Here is a 17,788-nt window from a genome sequence, read left to right on the forward strand (position 1 = left end):
CTTAAATCCTCTGTTTGACTTAAGTTTTGCAGGCATTAGAAGTCCTTCCAGTAGCACCACCGCCTGAGCCACGACAGTTGACAGTAGAGGAGGTTAAACGGCTTGAGGAGCAAGAGGAGGATACATTACGTGAACTTAGGATTTTCTTGAGGAATGTTACACACAGACTTGCCGTTGACAAACGTTTCAGAGCATTTACAAAACCTGTTGACCTCGATGAGGTAAAGTTAAGGTTGATCTAAACATTTAGCATTCAGTAAAAGACCCTTCCTTGCTTTTTTGAAATTCAAATTGGTTGCAACCACTGTTTGATAAGCAGAAAAAGAATATAGCTTTCTTTATTTAGAGGAGAGTTGTTAATACTGTTCTTAAATATAGTACTAACATTTAAGAAAGTGGTGGTGGGGGGGAGTTATATGGGAAACTACAGACGCATAAAACTCAGGTCAAACTAATGAAAGGTCTTGGAACAAATTTTAAAAGAGAAAGTAGTTAAGAACATAGAGGTAAATGGTAACTAGGATAAAATACAACATGGTTTTACAAAAGGTAGGTCATGCCAGACCACGTGATCTTCCTTTGAGAAGATAATCTATTTTCTAGACAAATAAATAAAATGCAATAGATCTAATCTACCTGGATTTCAGTAAGGCGTTTGATACGGTTCCTACTCCTGAGGAAATTCTGTGCACAATGTTAAAATTCTACATGTTTTATTTGTCAAAATAACACTATAATCACACTAGTTTCAATTATTTTGTAATTTACTTCAAAAATGCCTATCAGCAGTTGTGCCTGTAACAATACAGACACACACAAATTCCCCCAGGAGTAGAGAGTTAAGGAAACCCCTACGACAACCTAGTTCCTGTTTCTCTGCCCCTCCCTCTCAGAGACCAGCAGGGGGGCCAGGCACCCACACCCCTCTGCCCCCAGAGCCCAGCTATAGGAGCCTCCCCCACCCCAGACACTTGCGCGCGCGCGCACACCCTATCCCTCCAGAGCCCAGTTGTGGGGTGCCTCCCAGTCCAGACACCTGCACCGTCCATCCCCCAGAGCCAACCTACCCACCCCCAGCCCAGACACCCACACCTCCTCCCCACCAGAGCTCAGGATCCAGAAGGAGAAACAGCCTGATGCTGGGTCCAGGCTTGTAGGGAGTTTCCTGCACGCTGCCTCCTTCCTTCAGGGAGTGCTTGGGGTACTGCAGCTGCAGGCAACCCTGCAGCTCCATCCCCCTGCCCCCAGCAGAGTCGTCTGTTAATGAGCTGGGCTCTGCCTGGTCCAGTGTCCCCTAGTGGCAGCCAGCAGCTCTGCAGCCCATTTCTGCAGGAGGAAAAGGAAATTCTGTACATAACATTGATTTCTGCAGGTTTCAGAGTACCAGCCGTGTTAGTCTGTATTTGCAAAAAGGAAATGGCACAAGTCGCACAAGTACTCCTTTTCTTTTTATTAATTTCTGCACAAATTCTGCATTGCATAATGGTGCAGAATTCCTCCAGGAGTACGTTCCAGATGGGCTATGCACTTAGAGACTCACAACAAGGATTTGTACTATATACTGGGGATGTATCAGTTGGAAGCGACAGAGGAGAAAGACATGGGTGTATTAGTCGATTTACAGAATAACTGAGCCTCCAGTGTGATGCAGCTGTGAAAAAGGCTGATGGAATCCTAGGATGCATCAAATGAGATATTCCAGTAGAGATAAGGAAGTGTTATTACCATTCTACAAGGCACTGGTGATACCTCATCTGGAATACTGTGTGCAGCTGTGGTCTCCCATGTTTAAAAAAGATTAATTCAAACTTCAAACAGGTTCAGAAAAGGGTACTAGTTGATCAGAGGAATAGAGAACCTGCCTTATAAGAGGGCAAATGAAGGCTGAGGGGGGAAGATATGATTGCTGTCTATAAATACATGAGATGGATAAATACCAGGGAGGAAGAGGAGTTATTTAAGTTAAGGGTCAATGTTGGCACAAGAACAAATGGATATAAACTGGCCATCAAGAAGTTTAGGCTTGAAACTAGATGAAGATTTCTAACTATCAGAAGAGTGAAGTTCTGAAACAGTCTTCCAAGGGGAATATTGGGAGGAAAAAACAACTTGTTTCAAGACAGCTTGATGAGTGTATGGAGGGGATAGTATGATGATAGGCCATATGCTATTGTAGGCATATCTGTGACTGCTGATATCCCCAACGGCTGGAGATGGGACACTAGATGGGGAGGGCTCTGAGTTAGTATAGAGTATTCTTTCCCACATGTATGGCTGGTAGGTCCTGCCCATATGCTCAGAGTCTAACTGATCACCATGTTTGGGGTCAGGAATGAATTTCCCCCTAGGTCAGATTGGCAGAGACCCTGGGGGGTTTCACCTTCCTCTGTGCGTGGGGCCTAGGTCATTTGCGGGCTTAACCTTGAGTAAATTGTGGATTCTCGGTAACTTGAAATCTTCAAATATAGATTGAGGACTTCGGTAACTCAGCCAGAGGTTGAGTCCTCCATTACAAGAGTGGGTGGGTATGGTTCTGTGCAGGAAATCAGCCTAAATGATCGTTATGGTCCTTTCTAGCCTTAGAGTTTGAGAGAAGCTGAGGAGAATCTTATTGCTGAGCTAGGTAGTACAATGTCTAGTTTCCCTCGAGGGCCATGAAGGTAATTGATTTAGTTTTTTGGTTTTTTTACTTTATGAAATGATGGGAACCACTTGCAACTCTTGACAGAAGAAAATTGAACTTAGAAATATTGTTAGAGGGAGAGAAGGGTTAAAACTTTGAATGTCTGATAAAATCTATCAGATTAAATATGGCATCGAATTGAGATGCAGCAACTATAGGTTATTTAGAAATAAATAACTATGAATCTATTACAAGAATATATGGCAAAATAACACCGGATTTCATCTTCAGTGTAAATAAGAACTTGGAAACTGTATATAACATGATATCCAAACTTCCATTTTCAAGAAACCTCATCATAAATCTGAAGAACTTCTGTAGGCAAACAACATATATACCCAGCATTGTTTGGGGCAACTCATTTAACTGCAGGTGTATGATCCTTAATTTGTCAGCTGTGAAGAAAGTTTAATTATAAAACTTTTGAACACATTTTTATATTTCATTTGTAGGTACCTGATTATGTTACAGTTATCAAACAGCCAATGGATCTTTCAACAGTTATCTGTAAAATTGACCTGCACCAATATCTGACTGCAAGAGACTATCTGAGAGATATTGATCTAATCTGTAGCAATGCTTTAGAGTACAATCCAGATAGAGACCCAGGAGGTGAGGATTCATTTTATTCCATTATTGTAAACCACCTTTAAAAATGTATAGGGTAACAATACTGTATCTTTAATATTGTGGATTAAATAACTTAGTATCCACTAGGGAACATTCCTCACTAGATTTTAAGTATTGTTGTATTAAACTTTGGGCCTGAATTATCTGATGCTAATTTAAATTGATATTTAGCATTTTCTTCTGGTTTAATTATTACTATCCTTTCTGTGTCGCCCTATTTCATAATAAGTTATGCTAAAATTATAAACTGAAACAATCTTTTCAAAACACAAATATAATTAATAGTGAAGAGCTGAACTTTTGTCTGTGATAAAAGCAAAGAACATTGTTGGAAAGTATTTAGTTCTGCCCATTAACTTTCAGATCGTCTCATCAGACATCGAGCCTGTACTCTGAGAGATACAGCGTATGCAATAGTCAAGGAAGAAATGGATGAAGACTTTGAACAACTGTGTGAAGAAATTCAGGAGTCTCGCAAGAAAAGAGGTGTGTGTTTAATGCCAGGGATAATAAAGTTTGTCTAAATATCTATATCAAGAAACACAAAGTCCTTTACTGTATAACTGTTTTTCATTTCAAGGTTGCAGCTCTTCAAAATATGCTCCATCTTACTATTATGTGATGCCAAAGCAGAATTCTATATCTGAATGTAAGAAATTGGATCTTGAGTGTAGTGAAAAAATGAAGATACCTGCTATGCCTGTGGATTCCAGCTCACCTTTCCTTTCTAATGGCAAGTGGTCTCTTAATAAGCCTTTGGACATGCTTGGTCAAGTTGTGAATACTTAAAACAAAATTTTCCATTTTAACAGTTTCTGAAGACTTAGCTTCTCAAATCTTTCTTTCAGTTGGAGACCGCCTTAATCCTTTTCTTCCCTGCCATGACCTTTCCCTCCCTTCCTCACCCAAAGCTCCCCCAAATCTGAGCCATAATACTCCTTGTAATGCAAATCCCCGCTTCTTACTGTAACTCCAAACAAGAATGACTAAACAGCTGCAAAATAAGCAAATGAATGTGGGATCATAAGTTGTAGATATCTGAAGGGAAAACGGTTTCATATTCACCACCTTTTCCCTACACTGTGAAAAGGACTTGAAGCACAAATAAGTTTAGCTTCCAATTCAATTTAGGTGTAAACCAGATTAGATGATATATTGTGAAATCCTGGGCCCACTGAAGTCTAATGGCAAAACTCCCATTCATTTCACTAGGACCAGGATTTCACCCATGTTCTTTGGTATTGCACTCAGTCAAAACAAAGGGTCCTTCCATTGTGGAAGACATAAGCAAACTCTATTCCATGCAAGTTAAGTAGCTCTGGGTATAGTTTCATATACAATCTGGAAAGTGTCCAGTAGAAGGACTCCTAAACCTTGTACAGTTGCAGTCACTTCTTCAAATCCGCCCATAAAACCACCTACTTCATGTTCTGATTTTGGTTGTCTTGTTAACGATCTATCTACATCTGCAATTACCTGAATAATTGTCCCAATATTTTGTCTTTACAGTGGCTTAATGGTTTGTGCCAGAGAATGGTCTTATTTAGTGTTTTGTAAAGTGCTTAGTTTTTTTGTCACTATATATAATTTAATAACATAAGAATTCTCCCCACAAATTTTAAGTTAACATTTTGTGAAGGCTGTTGCATAATTAACTTTTAATGCTTTTAAATCTAATAGCAAACCTATGACTTGTCAAGACAAGGTCTAGCATTAAAATACTTAAATTCTTCTTTGAGTAGTGTCCCTATGGGTGCTCCACTGTAGGTGTGGCAGCACCTTCTGTGCCTGGGATTAGAGATCTTTGATATCAGTGCCCGTTGGGATATGCATTGGTTCTTCCCTGTCTTGCACCGTGGGCGCCATCAATATATAGCACTGTGCGGTCCAACCACCCTCAGTTCCTTCTCAACAGCCTTTGGTCTGGGACCAGATCAGGAGCAGAGCCCTTCTACCTCCTTAACTTTTAGAGATACTCTCATTAACTTACCTTACATTAGTAGTTTAGCCATTTCCATTAATTTTCTCCCTTAAAAAAAAAAAATAATAATAATAATAATTAAAAGATTTTTTTTTCTCTTCCCTCCCCATTACCTTATGCTTCCATGTTTCCCGTCCTCCCCAAATGAGAGCTCTCCCCCACCCCCTTGGGACTGTGCTGGGATCTCCCAGGTTCAAGAGGTGCCTCTCTTTTCGGGAGACCTTTCCCAGAGCGACGTTTAACTCATGGTGCATCCACTGCCTTGGTGAGGGCCACGTCACACAAGTGCACCCACCGCATCAGCTTGACCACCTGGGCCTGAAAGGACCATGAACTCAGACTGAAACTTCTCCTCATAGAAAGTTCTCTTCTGCCAGCTTCAGACCCTGGCCCCGGCCCGGATACCTTTCTGGCGTGGCTCTCTCATTTGGCTTGGTCATCAACTGAACCCCACTCACCAGTCATCCAAGAGGAAATCCTCTTTCCTGCTTAGACAGGAAGAAACAGGCCACTACATTGCCTTCAAAGGAGCTACCTCAGAGAAAGCCATCTCTTATGAGGTCAGTAGCCTCAACATCATCAGGGTGAAACTTCGCTCCCATGACTGTCCGGGTACGTCTGGTACTGGAGATGAACAGAAGTCCAGAGGGCAGGACCACAGATGGACACACTGTCTCTCGGGACCGAGAACCACAGTGCAAGAGCTTCCGAAACGGTACCAAGTGCCTCATCCAAGACAACCTTGGGTGCTTCAGCACCGACCAAATCCTTGGCACCAATGAGGCTCTCGGCACCGGGCAAACCATCTACGCCATCTACTGGCCACTCAAGGGAATACACTCCACCCTTGGCACCGATAGTTCCTTCACTTTCCAAACAGCCACCGGTGCCGATGATGCTCCTGCCTGCTCCACAGGAGTACAGATATCCATGGGACCTAGTCATCTCTGATACTCCCTGAGTTTCCGCTCCTCTACAGCAAGCTCCTGATAGTTTATGCCTCTTCCCCGGAGTCACAACACTACTCCCCTTTACCACCAAAAACCATACCACCCTTCCCCAGCGAGGATGAAGAGTACTCCATTCTACCCACATTTCCAGAACACCCACACAATCCTCTGCTCGTCCACATTATCCAGAGCCTGAAACCAAACCAGGACCCTGGTACAGTCCCCCATGGATGCAACCCCACATGCCAGTTCCTCTGCATTGGCCCTACTGGGACCCATGGGTTATGTACAGGGTGCAGTTTCCCAAAACGCCCATAGAGCAGAGCCAGAAATATGCACGATCGCCGTTCTCATCCATCTCTTGACCATGTGATGTTGATCCAGTACCGATGGGGGAACAACAGGAAGAAATGGAGAAAGAACTTACACCACCACTCCACTTCTCCTCTTCCCTTGATGAGGCCATCATGCCACCATCTTCTACATCAGTGGATGATTTCAGACGCTTTCAAGAACTATTCCACAGAATCGCAGAATATCTCCAGATCCCACTGGGGAAGTCAAAAGCAAAAACACAGGCTGTTCGATATCTTACACACCTCCATGTTGGCTAAGATAGCCCTCCCTATTAATGAGGCTCTGTTGGACCCTGTCAAGGTGCTCTGGTAGACTCCAGTGTCCATCCCACCAACCTGCAAGTGAGTGGACAAAAAATACCATGTCCCCGTTAAGGATCTGGAAACGTTTTCCCTCTCCTATTCCAAACTCCCTGGTCATCCATGCAATACACAAGAAAGGACTCCAACACCACCCCAGGACAATCCCCCACAACAGGGTCTGGAAGCAACTAGACTTGTTCAGTCACAAAGCATGTTCTTCTGTGATACTCCAGTTTCGTATTGCCCATTATGAGGCTCTCGTGGCCAAATACAATAATATGAACTATTCTGAAATACAGGAATTCTGTCTCCATCTGCCAGATCATAAGAAGGAGCAATTGCAGGCATTCACGTCTGAAGGACATCTTCTGGCCCGCATGGCACTACAAACTTCCCTGGATTCTGCATACACAGCTGCCCACTCCATCGCAACAGCCATGGTAATAAGAAGAGCGTCATGGCTTCACCGCTCTGGATTCCCTAAAGAGATGCAGAGTACAGTTGAAGAGCTACCCTTGAGGGTTCCAAGCTATTTGCCGAATGCAAGAATGAGTCCCTACTTTCTCTAAAGGGCTCTAGAGTGACTCTCCACTCTCTCGGTATATATACATCAGCGCCGAAGAGATGTCAGGTGAAATACCAGCATACCCTGACCTCTATCTTTCACCACTCATCGTCAGTATGACATGCAACGAAGATGAGACCCTTCACTGAAGCGCAGACAAATGCTGCCTCAAGGGCCTACCTCTCGTGCACCTCTCTCTAAACAACAGTTTTGAAGTTTTGGTTGAGGCCCCGAGAAGCCTTCCCCTGTTCCAGTTGCTGCAGCCATCTTTAATAACCCACCAGTTTGGTGACCATTTAACCCCTTTTTATCCATCATAGTGTCAAATCACTTAGGACAAGTGTGTCCTGGAAATAATCATAAAAGGGTAATGCATTCCAATCCCTCCCACCTCTCCTCTGCATCCTTCTTCAGGTACTCTTCCCACAAACACCTTCTACGAGAAAAAATAAATCACCTTTTCTGTGTTGGGATGGGACTGGTTCTATGGCTCCCAGTCACAGAAGGTTTTTATTCCCACTATTTTCTGATCAAACACAAATCCAGAGGATGGAGACCAATCCTAGACTTACGAAATCTCAACAAGTTCATCAAACTGCAACCCTTCAAGATGGCTACGCTATCAACCATTATCCCAGCACTGGAACAGGGGGACTGATTCTCAGCCCTTGACCTCCAAGACATATATTTTCACATCATACACCTTGCTCACAGATTATTCCTCAGATTCATCCTGGGGACTGATCCTTTCCAATACAAGGTATAGGAGAACCTCAAGAGTTACGAACTGACCAGTCAACCACATGCCTCATCTGGAACCGGAAGTACACAATCAGGCAGCAGCAGAGACCAAAAAAGATAAAAGAAATATAGAATAGTATTGTGTTAAAAGTAAACTACAAAAAAAGGGGGGAGGGGAAGCAGCATTTTTCTTCATAGTAAAATTTAAAAGGTGTATTAAGTCAATGTTCAATTGTAAACTTTTGAAAGAACATCCATAACGTTTTATTCAGAGTTACTAACAACTTCCCTTCCCGAGGTGTTTGTAATTCTGAGGTTCTACTGTAGTACCCTTTGGACTCTCTACAGCCCCCCGAGTATTCTCCAAAGTCCTCACAGTGCAGCCTACCTTTGCAAACAGGGCATCGTCATATTCCCATACTTAGGTGACTGTCTTCTCAAGGCTCATCCGAATCCAACGCAATTCATGAAATGTGAAAGATAATGGACCTTTTCTCAAACCTCAGCCTTCAAATAAACATACAAAAATCAACACTGTCACCAGTACAACATCTGGAGTTCATTGCGGCACACCAGGATGCAATACAGGCCAGAGCCTTCCTTTCAGCTCACAGATTTTCTACAATAGTCAACCTCGTATCCATTGTGAGAAACAGCCTGCAGATCTCGGCCAAGACAGCTGCTCAGCCATATGGCAGCAGCCACGTTCGGGGTAAAACTCACCAGGTTGCACATGCGTTGTCTCTAGGTGTGGCTACGCAAAGTGTACGTACCTCAGATGCAGTCTTCACAGACTCCTAACAATGCTTATCAAGACCAAGGAAACTCTACACTAGACACAACCCCAGAATGTCTGAATAGGGGTCCCTTTTCTCCAACCTGGACCATCCCTGATTCTAACAACCCATGCTTCCCTAATAGGTTGGGGAGCACACCTTCAGACACCCACAGTGCAGGGAAGATGGTCCCCGGCAGAATCCTCCATGCAAGTTAACCTAAAACTGCGAGCAGTTCACAATGTGTGCCGACATTTCCTACCCTATTCGACATCGGGCATGACAGAGTAATATCCAAGTAATGACAGAGAATATCACCTGCATGTTCTACATCCCCAGACAAGGCGGAGTGAGGTGCCACTTGCTATTCTCAGAAGCACTGAAATTGTGGAACTAGTATATCCACCACGACATCAACATTTTGGCCACGTATCTGCCTGGACACCAGAACACCACGGCAGACTCGCTGAGCAGAGGATTCTCACAAGACCACAAGTGAGACCTAGATGCAAGAGTTCTTCAGCACATATTCAACTGCTGGGGATTTCCCCACAGAGATCTCTTTGTATAGGCGGGTCTAGGCCATGGGTCTCTGGGAGACGCCTTTCTCATTATGTGGGATGCTCTAATACTCTACACCTTTCCACGTTTTCCCCTCTTGTTCCAGGTACTTCACAAAATACAGGTGGAATGAGCTGGAGTCATACTCATGGCCACAACAAATGTGGTATCCTTACCTCCTATGTATGACGGTATGTTCTCCGATAACCCTGCAATTGATTCCACACATCCTCTTGCAGGACATGGGCTGAATCCTCCATCCCAATCTATGTCTCCTTCATCTGAAGGCATGGCTCCTTCATGGTTTTGGAATTCAGATATGACCTGTTCAGCAGAGACAGTAAGAGATTATCTTAAATAGCACACGTGACATGACTCGCCCTACTTATATCCAAAAATGGGAAAGATTCCTGTCCTGGTGCATAGCCAATCATGTCTCAGTGATGAATTCCCCATTACCTCTCATTCTAGATTATACTCTAGACCTTAAAAAGATTGTGCCTATCTACAAGCTCCGTTTGTGTGTATTTGGCCATCATCACAGCATTCCACCCCAAGATAATGTCTAGTCTGTATTCTCTCTCACTCTCTCTCACACACACACACATGCTCGTGATGAGACTCCTTAAAGGCCTTTTGAACCTTTATCCTCACGTATGACATCCTGTTCCACCCTGGGATCCCAACCTTGTCTTGCACTCTCACCAGACTACTATTTGAGCCCATGGCAACATGCACCTACATTCATCCTTTCATGAAAACAGCATTTCTTGTAGTCATCACAACAAATAGGAGAAATAGATGCTCTCATGGTATACCCCCCCGCCCCATACACACACGTTTTCATAAGGACAAGGTCACATTATGCATACATCCAAAATTCCTACCTAAGCTGCTGTCGTCCTTCCATTTGAACCAACCTATCCACCTTCCCTGCTTCTTCCCAAAGCCACATACCAATCAACATGAAGCGACGCTACACACCTTGGAAGTTAGGCAAGCATTAGCCTTTTACATTGATAGAATAAAATCTTTCAGAGAAACGCCATGCTTATTCCTCTCAACCACCAAACGATCGAAGGGAGCTGCTGTATCCCAACAACATCTTTCTGAGGGGATTTCTCAGTGCATACACCTTTTGTTATCAACTGCACAACTAGCTACCTCCACCCAGAACTCAAGCACATTCCACTCACTCTCTTCACCTAGATTGCCCTTCTCAACAATGTACTGATCACTAACATTTGCAAAGTGGCCACCTGGGCATCCGCAGACAATTTTAGACAACACTATGCAATTACCCATGATGCAGCATCAGATACCCCACTAGGATGTACTGTCCTCTCCTCCTTAATTGACGCCACTCTGAAGCCCCAGCCTTCCATCTAGTGGCATTGTTCTACAGTCACCTACAGTGGAACATGCACAGGGACATTACTTTAAGAATAAGAGAAGGTTACTCACCCTGTGTAGTAACTCAAGTTCTTCAAGCTGTGTGTCCCTATGTGTGCTCCACTATCTGCCCTCCTCTGCTCTGCTTCAGAGCTCAATGATTTTTGTGGTAGAGAAGGAACTGAGGGCAATTGGACTGCAGTGCTATATATAGATAATATCCACAGCGCGAGACGGGGAGGAGCATGTGTGCAGCCCAACAGGTGTTGCTACCGAAGATCTCTTTGATCCCAGGCACAGGGAACACTGCCGCACCTTCAGTGGAGCACCCATAGGGGGAGACCTCTCGAAGACTCTCAGTTACTGCACATGGTGAGTAACCTTTCTCTGGTCATTTTTCTTGCTCATCAAGTAAGAAAGACTTGGGATGTAGATAAAAATTTTGAAAAATGATTTTGACAAATATTTTTGGGTTACTCCTGGGGTTTTTTGTAACTCTTTTGTAGCTTTATCAAAGAAAAAACCTCGCAGAAAGAATAGGTGGTCCTTGGGTAGTATAAAAAAGAGGAGGAAGATTTTTCAATTCAATAAAGAGAACAAAATTCCAGAAGAAGAGCAGGATGAAATTGAGAGTGATGGAGAAGTGTTGCTGGAAAATCAAGATTCTAGTGTGGATCAAACTGAAGCTGAGGTCACACGTGATTCTTCAGTGGAAGAAGAGGAAACTGCTCTTCAGGAACGGCAGACAAATGGTTGTGAAAACAAATCTGAGGCAGAAGGTGGGAAAGAGAGAGCCATCTGTGACAATGCTAAGCATGGATCTGAAAAGGAAACCAATAAGATTCCTGTATTTTTAGAACTGAGAAAGGAAAGTGAAGGATGTAATGGAGAAATTCCCAATTCTCAAATAATGGAAAACTCTGAAGAGAAAGATTGCAATGGTAAGTGGACAATCACAGAATCTAGAGATGAAAAGACCTAATAGCTCATTGATCCCCTCTTCTTATTAATGAAATATTGTTTTCTATTGTACATTTATTAATTTTAAACTTCTCAATTTCATCCTATTTTATTTTATAGTTTTTATTATTCTAAATAATGCTTCTCCATTCTTAATGTTGATATCCTTCAAATATTTTTATAAATGTTCCAACCAGACCAATCTCTTGTCATCACTTTAACAAAGTTAAACTTAGTTGGCTAACTTTCAAATCTTGCCTCTTACGTCAGTTCTTCTAGCTGCACCTAATCATCTGTTGCTCTTCACTCAGTTCCTTTTACTATATTAGTATTTTCCTGATAACACGGTGCCCAGAATTAATCAAATAACCCAGGTGGAGTTGTACCAGAGATAGGACTGTTATCTCTCTGTCATGTGATATGATGCCTCTGTATTCTTTTCAAACTTGCCTTGCCTTTCTTATGCTGCGATATCACCGTGCAAACTCATGTGTAATTTACCATCCACTCTTACCCTGCCTCTCCTGACATTACTGTTTTCTAGTCTTTTGTCTAATTTGCCTTTTTATGAGGCATCCAGTTTTATTTTTTTCTTTTTTCTGTTGCTGCAGCTTAATTCTTTACCATCCGATTAGCATCTTCAGATGTATTTGCATGTATTTCTTCAAGTTGGTTTAGTTTCTAATGGTTCAGTATCTGTTAGAAACATTTCTGTCATCCCGATAACTCGTCATTTGTAATAATCCTTTGTGTGTCTGTCCTTCAGCCAGATTCCAATTTATGCAATATTGCTCATATCCAGGCAAGTGGTGGTAATTGAGAGGTTTCTCAGAGTTTTCAATTAAATGCTTAACTAAAATCCAAATATGTTACTTCCTCCCTTATTTTTCTTATATATCCAGCACCAACATCTTTACAAAATGTAACAGGCTCAGCATGCAGTTCTCATCAGAAGTATCCTTTGGAAGTACAATGTTCCAAATGATAATTGCAACAGCACTAATTTTTAGGAAAAAGGGGGGACTAACTGTTTTCCTCTTTTTTTAAAAAAAAAAAAATTTTCCTTCCCTGCTTTCTTGTCCATAACTGGTTGCTATATCCCAGATGTCTGACTGGTCAAAATCCAGAGAATGATAGCAAACGGTGTCTATATTGAAGAGGCACTAGTAGTGATCTGGGGAATTCAGACCAGTCTTAGATCTATAGGTGGTATATCGATTGAAAAAATAATTTGGAAAAAAAATAGTGTCAATTAAGTAGTGGATAAAGTGGAACCAGTTGACGTAGTTCATTTTTATTTTCAAAGGCTTTTGACAAGGTACCGCACAAAAGTCTACTGAAGAAACTAAATAGCGAGGGGGCCGGCGGGAAAGTATAGTCCTAGATCAAAAACTGCTTAAGGGACCAGAAACAAAATAGGAATAAAGGGTCAGTTTTCATCATGGTGAAAGGTTAATTGCAGGGTGCATCCTGGTTCCATATTATTTAATATATTTATTAATGTTTGTGAGCAATGAGGTAGCAAATCTTTCACATAAGACAAGTTATTTAGGTTAGTCAAGTTGAGAATAGATTATGAGGAACTTCAGAGGGACCATCTCAAGCAAGGAGAGTAGGCAACAGGATGGCAAATGAAATTCTTCATTGTTGATAAATGCAAATTGAGGCATATCAGAGAGAAAACTTTTAACTACTCGTATATCTTATAGTTTTCTAAATTAATTGTGTCAACTTGGGAAGGGATCTGGGCGTCATTGTAGACAGCTCAGTGAAGACCTCTTCTCAACGTATAGCTGTAGTCAGAAAAGCAAACAAGATATTAGGATGCATTAGGAATGGGGTGGAGAATAACATGGAAAATATTATATAACTCAGCAGTGCAGTCTCCTCTAGAACAGTGTTTCTCAACGACTTGTTCGTAGACCAGCACCGGTCCCTGAGATTTCCCTGACACAGTTTAGAAAAGCAGCAAGCAGGTCCCTGGTATCAAAAAGGTTGAGAAACACTGCTCTAGAATACTGTGTGCAGTCGTGGTCATGCCATCTTAAAAAAAAAAAAAAATTACAGAACTGGGGGTTCTGAAAAAGGCGATGAAAATGATTAAGGGCATGAAAAAATTCTTATATAAAGAGAAGTTGAAGAGACCGGGATTGTTTACCTTTAAAGAAGACTAAGAGGTGATGTAGATTGGGAGTTTCTGTTTTCATCGTTTGACCCAAAATCAAGGAGATGTTCAATAAAATCAAGAGATGGCAAATTCAAAACCAGTATAAGGAAATACATTTTCAAACAGTACGCAATTAAACTGTAGAACTCATTGTCACAGGATGTTGTTGAGGCCAAGAATTTAGCTAGATTCAAAGAGATTGGACACGCTTATGGATAATAGGAATATCCAGAGTTGTTAATGCTAACAATTCTTGGAAGAGATACTAAACCTTATGCTCCAGTATTTAAATCTTTTAACTGCTAGGGATTAATTGGGTGGGTGGTGGGAGGTCTAACTTATCCCACATCTGCCTCATGTAAGGTTTTTTGCACCTTCCTCTGAAGTATCCAGTGTTAGATACTGGACTAGATGGATTGTGGATCTGATTCAATATGGCAATTTCTGTGTGCCTGTAAATGTTACCTATTTATGATTTTCTCCCCAGTCTTTTCCCTCTGAGAAACCGTTTGAGTGATTTTTATATTGCCTGCTTTGAAATCCATGTATATAGTTAAGTTTGTAGGATGTTACAGTTAAGCATTTATGCTTAATCAGCTAATAGGATTTTAGTATTTCATTACAGCTTTAGATGCTTTCATCTAGAGAGGGTTTTTTGGGACATGGCATGGTGAAGTCTGAACTGCCTCTTGTGTGTACTGGAAAAGAAGCACAAACCAAACATCGCAAACTGGGAAATGCAAAGAACAGGAAATCACTGGGCAATACAATTTCCGTTTTGAAATCCTACCTTTGGCACTCCAGAGAGAGATGATACCCTAGTCTAGTTCAAGAGAACTGTTGGATCTTTGGTCCATGAATTAATCCAGATAATTTGACAGAAATCCTGATTTTAAAGTTTAATTTTTCATCCTAGATGTGTGTGTACTTCGTATGACCCGTTGTAGACGTTCTCAAGTAGAACAGCAGCAGCTCATCAGTGCTGAGAGAGCCATAGAGATCCTCACTGAGCCAGCTTCCCCTCTCATTGTGGACTACGAAGATCTTAAAGTATGTATACTTTCTATTTTCTGAAACTGAAGTAGGGTTAAATAAGCTAATAATTTACTATAACTGGCATTGGTTAATTGAAGATTATGAGATAATTATAGCTCTTACTTTTTCCTTGATGAAAATGGTAGTGACCTATTTCTGCTTTCCATTAAATTCTAGAAAAGATCAGTTTCTGCCCAGATTTTAATTCATAAAAGGGCTTGTTAAATTTTGGAACCACATATTTAAAAGCTCTTAGTAGTGTTAGCTATTAATACAGTGTTTACTATGATCGTGAAAGTCTTTTTAAACTTACGTTCCTAATATAAAGACCTTATTTCTGGTAGGAATGCGTTCAAAACATAGTAAGTTAGCTTCAGGCTCCAGTTATCTCTCACACCAAGTTTGTTTGGATAAGGTGGTAATATGTACTTAATTGATTTGTTTCAAAACATGATGTTACAATTTTTCTTTGAGTGATGGTCCCTATGTGTATTTCACACATGGGTATGCATGTGTACCATGCTCCTGAGTCTTGAATTTTTGGCAAGCAGTGGCCATTGGTCTATACATTCGCCATAGCTGTCCTCATACCCCAAACTGAGCGCATAAAAGGTGGGCTGATTCCTCTCCGGTTCCTTCTTAGTGCTGCATGGTCTGAGCCTGAATCCTCAGTATACTTATCTCCCATCTACTGAATCATTTCTATAAATATATTATAAATAGTGTGTACTAATATTTTTCTGGTATAGTGTTGTTAGTTGTTTCCCCTTTGTTCCCCACTCTGGGGAATTTCTCCCCTCTGAGAAGGCTGGGATTATGCCCAGGGTTCCAGGATTCAAGAACTGTGCTTCTTGCCCTCACTTCTTTTCTGAGTTATCTATGTCAATGCTGCGTCTACTGCCTAGGTGAGGCGCACGTCTCAGCCAAGTGCAGCGTGTGCTGCTCCGTTTCCTCCAAGAATTTGAGAGAGTCAGGAACCAGGGCTTAATTACTTGATGTAGAAAGCAATGAGACCCCCAGTCAGATCTGGGCCGGGGCCTCCTCTCCTCCCCCCACCCCCTCTCCCCAGTACATTAGTCTTATCAAGCAGTCAGTGCCTCATTAAGCACAAGTGCAAGAATGGAGGCTAAGACTTTTAAGCCTAAAAAGAAGGCTTCCCATGAGATTAAGAGGCATGTTCATAGGCATAGGGATAAACAGTCTTCAAAGACTGCCCCGAAGAAAGAGGATCCCTTCCTGGCCATGTCAAAGTCAGGAGACCCTGGGCACATGGGCGCTAGGGACTTCGGCACAAGTAAATCGTCTTGGTGAGAGAAAGTGGTGTTCAAGGATACAGATCTGTCGGTTCCAGCACTGGTTCCAGTGACTAAGGACAAACAGCCTCTGGTGCACACTTCCATATCTAGAGTCAACATGGCGCCTATAATGTGTCCCCAGATCCGATGGTCCACCAATGGACTCTCCCTTCATCCCAGGGCAGCCTGAGACCTATGTCTCACAGAGAACATTTTTGCTCTACCTTGTCCTCATTCATCTCTCCTGTTGGGACCATCTCTGTTCTGGGCCATTGTTACTCCAAAGGAAGAGGCTATCCCAAGGATGCAGGTCATTCTCCCATCCCACCTGTCAGCCTTGGTATGCCGACATTGCTACTGTCAGTCCCACCAGTAATTCAGGATCCGGTCTTTTCTTCCGATGAGTCGGAAGTGCCTCAGGCATCTCTGTAGCAGCAGGTAGAGTCAGCCCTGCACAGAAGCCATTAGAAGGTCTGGGCCTTGGGCCAGACACGATTGGCAAGGGACAGGTGGTATCCTGTGCTATGGGGTCCTTCTCCTGTGCCAGTTGATCTCTCGTACTGGCACTGCTGAGGGCTGTGGGAGCCCTACCCTAGACACCGGGGATCGATACATGAGCCCTGTTTACTGTTGTCAGGCCAACACAAACAGCCCGTTGGAGTATATGGAAGATGAAGGCAAGTTAGTTCTGGGGACGATTTAATTGTTTTCACTGGATGAGGCAGTAGCAGATGCTCATGCACAGGGTGGTATCCAAGCTCCAGATTCAGCTTGTGGAAGTTCACGAGCCTCAGCACAATTGCTGGACATTGTGCAGCCTTTCAGTCCCTTTCAGCTGGATGAGCCTCCCAATCAACAAGGCCATCAGGGACCCAGCAAAGCTGGTGTGGCACAGTTCTGCTTCTTGTGCTTCTTCCGCCCCCCCCCCCACCCCCAAAAAAAAGAGAGAGAGGGCTGAGAAGCGTTACTTTGTTCCATCCACTTCATTTTATTCTCGCACCCACCACCTAACTCTTCGGTGATATAAGCGGTTACCGAAAGAACAAGGCAGCAACACCCAAAGGCTATTCTGTCTAATAAGGGACACAAGCAGCTCAACCTCCTGGGAAGAAGTCTTCTCTTTCATCTCCCTCCTTTTCAGGATCTGAAATTATCAGATTCTCCTAGCTAAATGTGATTTTACCAATTATGCCAAATGTGACAAAGTGGGAATTTTCTATAATTTGTGTGCCTCAGTTTCCCCTATATGCTGCATTGTTACCATTAAAAGGGAGGAAAGGGCTGTTTTCTGTTGGCAGGCTGAGAGACATAGGTGCGGGTGTTGCTTAGCTGTCTGAGCCTTAGTCCCCATATCAGTGGAGCATCTGAGAAGACAATGACAAATCCAGTCACT

General features: G+C 42.6%; 1 protein-coding gene across 7 annotated transcripts in view; it reads left to right on the forward strand.

Moving 5' to 3' along the window:
• The window catches only part of ATAD2 (ATPase family AAA domain containing 2), a 96,350-nt gene that overhangs the window by 65,428 nt on the left and 13,134 nt on the right, over positions 1-17,788 (forward strand). For 4 of the 7 annotated variants that reach the window (XM_073330198.1, XM_073330197.1, XM_073330199.1 and 1 more), the window contains 6 exons: positions 25-221; positions 3,136-3,295; positions 3,677-3,799; positions 3,894-4,046; positions 11,445-11,879; positions 14,982-15,115. In XM_073330198.1, the coding sequence (XP_073186299.1) occupies positions 25-221; positions 3,136-3,295; positions 3,677-3,799; positions 3,894-4,046; positions 11,445-11,879; positions 14,982-15,115 (1,202 nt within the window). The remainder of the gene's footprint in view (positions 1-24; positions 222-3,135; positions 3,296-3,676; positions 3,800-3,893; positions 4,047-11,444; positions 11,880-14,981; positions 15,116-17,788) is intronic. The other 3 variants (XM_073330203.1, XM_073330204.1, XM_073330201.1) reach the window with 2 other exon arrangements.

Source organism: Lepidochelys kempii, chromosome 2 (genome assembly GCF_965140265.1).
Source record: "Lepidochelys kempii isolate rLepKem1 chromosome 2, rLepKem1.hap2, whole genome shotgun sequence".
In the NCBI taxonomy this organism is placed as follows: Eukaryota; Metazoa; Chordata; order Testudines; family Cheloniidae; genus Lepidochelys; species Lepidochelys kempii.